The 8517-nt window shown below is 35.4% G+C and overlaps 1 protein-coding gene across 1 annotated transcript; it reads left to right on the top strand.

The window, feature by feature from the left end:
* Window positions 1-7262: 7262 nt before the first annotated feature.
* LOC149213685 (uncharacterized) lies at window positions 7263-7891 on the top strand. The gene has a single exon (XM_089390790.1). It carries the CDS (start codon window positions 7314-7316, stop codon window positions 7716-7718), a length of 405 nt encoding a protein of 134 aa, XP_089246916.1. The 5' UTR covers window positions 7263-7313; the 3' UTR covers window positions 7719-7891.
* The last annotated feature ends 626 nt before the right edge of the window (window positions 7892-8517 follow it).

The following is an 8517-nucleotide window of genomic DNA, read 5'->3' as shown; positions in this document are numbered from 1 at the left end:
TTGTCTCAGGGTCCTTTGCCAGACTTTTTCCGGATTTGATATTTTCCTTTGGAAAATTCTTCCATTTCTTTCTTTCCAAATATTCCACACATTGAATCCTGCCACCATGTTCCAGGCTCTTCTCACCACCGAGCTTTTAAATTTTCCTTCTCCCCAATTACACAGAGTTTGTATGATATCTTGTGGATTTCGTTCGATTTTTGAAAAGAGATCTTTAGTCTTATCCCATTGGTATTGAGCTATTCTGCAGCCATTTAGTAAATGCTCCTGGTGTTCTTCGTCTAGGTTGCAGAGACAGCATCTTGATGGGCCTGAGAATCCTCTTTTTTGGATTTGGTCCTAGGTTAGTATACGTTTCCTCCCTACCAACCACACGAACATCTTTATCTTCGGCCACCATTTATTTTTCCAAAGTTTTCTCCATTTCTGCTCCTCTTCCCTCTGATCTTGCTGGACTTTTATATTATATGCTTCCTTAATAGTGAAAGTTCCTTTAGTTTCTTTTCCCCATCGTAGGATATCATTGCCTCCTCTGCTTTTTATTTTCCTGGATTCTAATTCCTTACTAAACAAGATTTTTTGTTCCTCCGTTGCATTCCTGTTCCAATCTTCTATTGTTTTCCATTCTCTCCATTCTTCATTTTCTCTTCCTTCTATCCAATAATCTTTGACCAAGATGAGTTCTTTGTCAATCCCTATTCTGTAGATATCTTGCATTCCCTGTAGATTCACCATTTTCTCCCTTTGCTGCCACGCTTCTTCCCAAAATCTCGCAGTCTGGCCCCCTCTGATTTACCAAAATATATTTCCATCTACTATTTCTCTGTTTTGATAGGTCAGATTCCATATATCTGATCCTCTTGGTATTTCTTGTTTCCTTAATATTTCTTCAGGAGTTGATGGCATATTATATTTTGTTGTCCATATTTCTTTCCAAAGGTCCTTTCCTCCTTGCATCCATCTCCATCTTAGTTTTGCTGCTAGAACTTGATTTAGTACAGACGGGTCCCTTAGACCTAATCCGCCTTTTTCGTTTGGTTTAGTTAGGCTATCCCAGGAGCAGAGTGCCCAATTTTTTTCTTGCTTAGGCCCTCCCCATAGGAATTTTCTATATATCTCTATTATCTTGTTGCATATCCCTCTTGGTGTTGCCATTACTGATAATGGATATATCGAGATAGCCTGAATGGTTGATTTGAGCAGTACAACTCTTGCAGCAAGATTCAGAGTACGGAAAGACCAATTTTCAAGTCTTTTCATGATCTTTTCTATAATGGATCTCCAGTTTCCTATTTTTATGGATGATGAGTCCAGCATGGTTCCTAAATACTTTGTTGGGAGCTCCCCTTTTCTATAGCCCAAGGTCTTGGTTAAGTGATTTTTGATGGGTTCCACTGTATTAAAAAAGAACGTTCTTGATTTTTCATTATTTATCTCCATACCTGAACCTTTCATAAACACCTCTAAAATTCTCTTTATCCATCTCACCTCGTTTAGGGATACTTTACAGTATATCATGATGTCGTCCATGAACTGTTGGTGAGTAACTGTAGTATGATTGCCCCATAACCTCAGACCCTGGATTTTCCTTTCTCTTAATTCTTTTTTGAAATATTTGCCTAATCCTTCTACTGCTATTATGAAGAGAAAGGGGGATAGGGGATCCCCCTGTTGAAGACCTCTTGAAGCGTTAAAAGTAGCAGATGGGGCTCCATTTAGCAAGATGGAAAAATTTGGCGTGGAGATCATACTTAAGACCCATTTCACCCATCTATCACAGAATCCGAAGGCTTGAAGGATGGTTTCTAAATATCTCCAATTTAATCTGTCATAGGCTTTTGACAGATCTAATTTAATCAACATTCCTTTTTCCTTTTTCACTTTTAAGGTATGGATTACTTCCTGTGCCACCACTAATCCATCCAAAATCTGTCTTCCTTCTACGAACCCAGTTTGTTCTGGGGATATTATGTTCGGGAGGATGGATTTCAGCCTCTGGGCCACCACTAATGCCACTATCTTGTAGATAACATTACATAAAGCTATAGGGTGGAAGCCTTCAGCTTGATCCGCGTGGGTAGTTTTGGGAATGAGAGTTAACAAGGTTGAGTTTATACCTGGCCATATTCTTTGATGAATTCGAGCTTCCTCCACCACTTATAGGACTCCTTCAGCAAGGAAGTGCCATCCTTCTTGGTAGAATTCTACCGTATACCCATCTGGCCCAGGGGCTTTGTTCCTTTTCATATTCCTGACTGTTTCCTCCACTTCTTCCATAGTAATTTTCCTCATCAATGCCAAATTCTGTTCTCTGGTTACCAGTTTAGGGATCTCCTTGCTTATCTTCGTTATAGCCTCTGTTCTATTATCTTGAGTTTCATTTAGAAGATTTTTGAAATGATTAACTAGTACTTTTTCTATTTCATCATGCTGGAGGACACGCTGACCTTCTTGGTTCTTAATGGAGAAAATTCTGTTTCTTTGTCTATGTTGTATCATTGCTTTATGGAAGAACTTAGTATTCCTTTCTCCTTCTCTAAGCCACTGAACCCTTGACTTCTGTCTCCATAAGATCTCTTCTTGTTTCCTTCTCTCTTCTAGTTGATTTATTATAATTCCTTCTTCCTTTATTCTATCTTCCTGTAAACCTTCTAATATATCCATCTGTTGTAGCGCTTCCATTCTTTGCTCTAGGCGCTGTTTCTCCTTCAGAATATTTCCAAATTCTTCTTTATTCCATTTTTTTATTTTGCCTCTCAACTCCTTTAATTTGAGTTGGAAGGTATGCATTTTATTTTTCCCTTTTTGTTCGCTCTTCTTCCACCATTCTTCAAGTTTCTCTATCATCCCCTCATTTCTGAGCCAAAATGCTTCAAATCTAAATGGTCTGTTATTAGGTCTTTGTTTGAGATCTATTTCCATCTTAATCAGCCAGTGATCCGATCTTGCAACCGGTAGAATTGTGGCTTCTATGAAAACATCTTTCATCATTATTTGTTCAGAAATTAAGAACCTGTCAAGTCGTGATGCAATTTGATTAGCTCCCCCTCTTCGGTTGTTCCAAGTATGATTTCCATTTATAGTTTGAATATCAATCAGTCCCTGCTCCCTTATCATATCTCCAAACTGTTCCATAGCTGTATCCATTCTTCTTAGACCTCCTCTTTTCTCCTCTAAGCTTTTAATCAGATTGAAATCCCCTCCTACTATCCACGGTATTTCAGGGATTAGATTCCTCATTGCTTTTAGATTTTGCAGAAAGTTTTCCCGTTCTCTTTGGGTATGGGGTCCGTAAACACCTGTTATAATAACCTCCTCTGTTGTTCCTATAATCTTTGCAGTTCCTGTTAGAATTCTTGGGAAACTTATCCAATTGTCTAATTGTATTTCTTCAGGGTTCCAAATTATTACCAAACCCCTGCACTCCCAATCGCATCCTGTCCCATCATTTCATATCTATTCTTGTTTCTATTCAAAATATCTCTCATTTTCTCTGTACTTATTTTTGTTTCTTGTACTATCATTATGCTAGGCTTATCTTTTTTTCAGTCTGTCATTTAGATACCTCTGTTTGCCTCTACTGTTGAGGCCTCTTATGTTCCAGCTTGTGATGATCATCGCAAAAGTTTCAAAGGGGTTTGAAATACCTCTCAGAGAGGTATAACTCTACCTGAATTAACCAGCATTTCTCCTACTTCTTGAATTGTTTCACTCATTGTTCTTCTACTCTTTTTCTACCTCCTTTGCCAGTACTGCTCATTCCTAGATTTTGGGTTTCCTGCATCTCCATCTTCCCCACTCTTCTGTCTTCAGTTATTCCTTTTTTCTCTTTGTATCTTTGAAAGGCTTCTTTGTACATCTGCTTCTGTTCCTCTAGAATAAATCTTTCATCAAGCGTCTTCCATTCCTGCAAAAGCTTCCTCATTACTTGTTATTCTTCCTCGCCTTTTGTTTTCTGTGGGTCTATTTCCATTTTTCGTTGATCCTCTTGGTTTTCTATTGGTTCCTCTGTACCCTCTTGACCTTTATCTACTTGATCTACCCCTTTATCTGCATTCTCCTTTATGACCTCCATTCCTTCTATTTCCTCATCTTCGTTCTCCTCTGTTTCCACTTCTTCGTCTTGTAAGACTTGGAATTTGTTTTGGGATTCTATAATATTGATTCCTTTTTGTTTTTTCGGCTGTGTCTTGTTGTTCCCTCTTTTTTCTTTCTCTGCACTTCTCTGAAGTTCTCATCCTCCTGTCCTGATTCCTTCGCCGCGTTTCTCCTTTCATTATCTGCTTCCTTTTCCTTTTCTGATAACGTGATAGGGCATTCTCGGTATAGGTGTCCATACTCATGGCATCTTCTGCAACGAAAGGGGATATGCTCGTAATCAATTGGTTGGTGCCAGATCTCATCGTGGTATTCCAACTCTATTGTATCTGGAAGTGGCTCTGTTATGTTCATATACACGCAGATTCTTGTGTATGTTGTATATCTACCCCTCTTTGTCGATTCTGCCACTTTCACAAAAGATCCTATTGCATTCCCTATACCCTCAAGGATTTCTGGGTCCCAGAATTCTATTGGTAAGCCAAAGAGTCTGATCCATATTGGAGCTGCTAGCATTCTTTCCTTATCTGGGTTGTAACAGTCTACCCACTGTCTCATAAATAATCCAACATTTTTCATGAAGTAAGGTCCTTCCTCAAAGATCCTTTCCTTGTCTTCTAGATTGAAGAATATTACTGTAAAAAAGCCCTTCGCCCCCAGCTTTATTTCCACATGTCCCTTTGGTTTCCACCTTTGTTGGATCCATCTGAGAAGATCTTTCTCTACTGGCCAGAATCCTACAAATTTACAGATCAAAGCATAATCCTTCATATAACTTCTATATTTCTCTAGTCTGTTATTAGGTATTACGAACCTGGGTTTGTTCATTGCCCTCGGCAGAAATTTGCTTGTTGCTCCCGTTTTCCTTTGCATTCCTGTTGCTGAAGTCTTTCCTTCGCTTGTTTTGTCTCCTTCCTTCTGACGTTCCTTCCGCGCTTCCCCCGTTATCACTGCTTTGTAGGAGGGGATCTCTCCCCTCCCCTGCGCCGTTTCCATTGCTTTCCTTTAGTTCTTGAAATTCTTTTTACCCCTCAGGCTTCTGGTTTTTTGGACTCTTCTTACTCTACTTTCTTTACTCTGATTCTCTTGCCCGTGTTCTGCCCTTGTACGCTGCTCCAGCATTCGGCGCCCCTTCTACCCTGCCTTCGATGAAACCCTCGACGAAACCCTAGACTGTAAAACCCTCATCGCAGCATCACCATCATTCATGATCCCACACTTCTACATCATTTCATTCACAGTAGAAGACACATAATTTAGTTTGTGCAGCAGTATAATTTTTCCAAAAGGTACCCCATACGTGAGCTGCTTTAAAGTGAAGTACTCCAATGATAGAGGTAACCTTTGGGTTTCATTGCTAGTCAATCCTCCCGACCATGAGATTGTCTTTCGGGACCAAATCTCTCCCCTAGCTTGCTCACGAGACTTTCTGTCTCCTGCAAGTTGCTTGCACATAGTGCTCATGTTATCTAGTCATCACCAGACTTAGCAATTTTCCCTTTAATGCCTTCCTTTTCTTTAGAAGCATTTCACAGTTAGGGGAGGTAGTTAAGGTTTTTCAGCATAGTTAGGGTTTTTCAGCAACTGCCTTTTCAACTTCTTTCACCCAAAAGTTACAAAATTTGTTGATACATTAAATCATTACTCATTTTCAATAAATAAAAATATTATTCAATTCAAATAGGTAATAACACTAATTATTTAATTTGTTCTTATAGCGGTAAATAAAGTATTTACAACTTTTTGGGGAAATTATAGTATTTTAGTTTATATTCTTCCAAAAGTAATATTATATGTGTTCACATATTATAAAGTGTATGAAGAAAATCAGTAACATAAAATCTACACGCTAAAAAATATTAAAAAATATGTATACACAGAGCAAATTCTTCTTTTTCAAAAATGTATTTCTTATATTACATTTAAACTAAAAAAAAATTATTTATAGGAAACACAAAGGTGTATACAAATTGATTTTAAATATTAGTTTATCAAATCTAACCCCAAAAAAACTTCTTATAAAAAGCCAATCCACTACTATTTTTAATATAAATTGTGGTTATTTCTAAATTTTTAATACATTGAATAATAATTTAAATATCAAGAACACAAATCATTTACTAAAATTCCTTAAGATTTAAAAAAATAAATATCTAATTAAATATAAACTTGTCATATTAAATAACATGACTACTTTTCAAAACCATATCATTAAAACAACAACACATTTCTTTATAAACATATTTATTTACTATATATTGAAAATTACAAAGTAAATATAAATGTGTAGGAAATCAATTTAAATGAAAATATATAAAATATTAAGTTTATATTTTCACATTTCACTAAATATATATATATATATATATATATATATATATATATATATTCATAAATATATATATATATATATATATATTCATAAATACATCGTCAAACAACATATAAAAGTACGAATAAATTATTACTTATTTTTTAAATATAATTTTATATTAAATCAATGTATGAAAATAAATATAAAAAATTATAATTTCTTGAAAATACATAATTAACATGTAACTCAATCCATTAAAAATTGTTATGAAAAATATATAGCTTATTTAAAATACTTAATTTTTAGGATAACCAGACACACCCACATGAATTTATGAAAAGTTATATTCTTTGAGAGATCTGCGAAGAGACAATAATAGTGAACTTATTTTCTCAATTAAATTAAATTAGTTTCTCCAACTCTATGCACTTGTCTCCAACAATGCGACTCATTTTTTACTAAATATGTGGATACTTTGTCCCACCCACACAACTTTTTTCTTTTTATTTTCGTTTTGGTTGATAGAGCATATCCATAGAGAAAAAGATACTGACTTTGAATTTTGCACGGGACAAGTTAGGGCCCGGACTTTCTAAAGTATTCTTTACGTAACTTAATTTTCTCTAACCCTAGCTTTATTTCCTTTTATATTATCTAAACTAAGATGATGACGTCTAAAATGTCGTCATGAAGGGAGCGCAAACACGTGATCTTCAAAAGAAGGATAAGTTCAGTGAAGAGGAATATGAAAATGTACAACTAGCTGCACAATCAATTTAATTGTTATTTAATTTCAATTGCTTATCAACTAAGCTACCTGTCACTTCTCTATATATAACCTCACTAAGGAACAGAAACATATTCCCATTCGAAGAAAATCTGTATATTTCTCTGTGCAGGAATGGCAACAAGACCCAGGGTTCGAGTCCCCGAGACTCCTGAGCAACACCCACATAAGAGATCTGGCGTATGTAAAGCAATTTCACGCTTGTTTGGTGGGTGTGGCTCTCAAGTTAGTCATGAGGATATTAGCAAGAAATCTTCTGCAGGCCATACCCCCATGCAGCGCACAGCTAAAGTTGGGGAAAACCATGTAGCAGATTCAAGTAAAGCTAGTGATGCAGCTAAAGTTAGTGAGAGTGCTAAACCAGAGGCAGGTGAGACAGACAAGAGCTCTGAGAGAATTGAGGACGCAACTGTAGACAAAGAGGCAGAGGTTTACATTGAGAAAACGAAGAAGAAATTGGCGGCTGAGAGATTGGAGTCGATGAAAAGGTTGGAGAGCATGCTCAACAGAGGTCTCTGACAATGAAATTAGAAAGCCCTACATGCTATTTCATAGTATTATGAAGCCAATCACTATATTTTAGCGTTCACAGTATTATCCATATAGTTTCGTGTTTGGATATTTCAAAAGTGTTATGTTTCAATAAAGTTTGTGCTTGCAATAATATATGAGTCAGTGCTTTCATATTTTTATTTTCGAGGGTCTTTCAATCTTGTGAAAGAAATCATAATATTCCATATATGATTAGAGGTAGTGCGAATTTATGTTTTGATTAATCATGTTATTTTGAAATGTTATCATATTATTACAGTGATACTTTGTGTCATACGATTATTTGTGGTTTTGTCTCTTACAAACAATTCCCACTCCCAGAATTTTAATGGTAATATCTTTATTATATTATAATATCAATAATTGATATCAACATAACATTTAAATTAAATTCATTTAATACATTCTGATCATGTGAATTGTTCTTTTTCAACTTTCAAATAGCCAAATCATGATGGAGGGCTATAATTTTGTTCCGAAAATAGTGTAAATTTTAATATGGATTTTGTAAAAGTCCGGTTAAAATTTATGGTTTTTGCAAAAATCTAGTTAAAATTTTGGGAAATTTTATTGTCAAATTTCGCAATTAGATGTTTTTGGAAAATTTAATTGTCAAATTTCAGAATTTAGAGTTTTCAAAAACTTTTAATAGTGATAATCTATTTCCACCCTCACAAAATATAAATAATAATATAATGAGATTTTTGAAAAAAATACTAAATTCCAACTAACAATAACTTTATAAACAAAAAAATTCAGATTAAAA

The sequence above is a fragment of the Pinus tabuliformis genome, chromosome 1_1, assembly GCF_031772625.1.
Source record: "Pinus tabuliformis cultivar Carrire ecotype Pingquan chromosome 1_1, CPIR1, whole genome shotgun sequence".
In the NCBI taxonomy this organism is placed as follows: domain Eukaryota; kingdom Viridiplantae; phylum Streptophyta; class Pinopsida; order Pinales; family Pinaceae; genus Pinus; species Pinus tabuliformis.
Note: the sequence above shows the minus strand (reverse complement) of the source record. Positions and strands in the feature narration are given on the sequence as shown.

Excerpts from the sequence above, each read along its gene's own strand:
- LOC149213685 (XM_089390790.1), top strand. The coding sequence starts at position 7,314 with ATGGCAACAAGACCCAGGGTTCGAGTCCCCGAGACTCCTGAGCAACAC.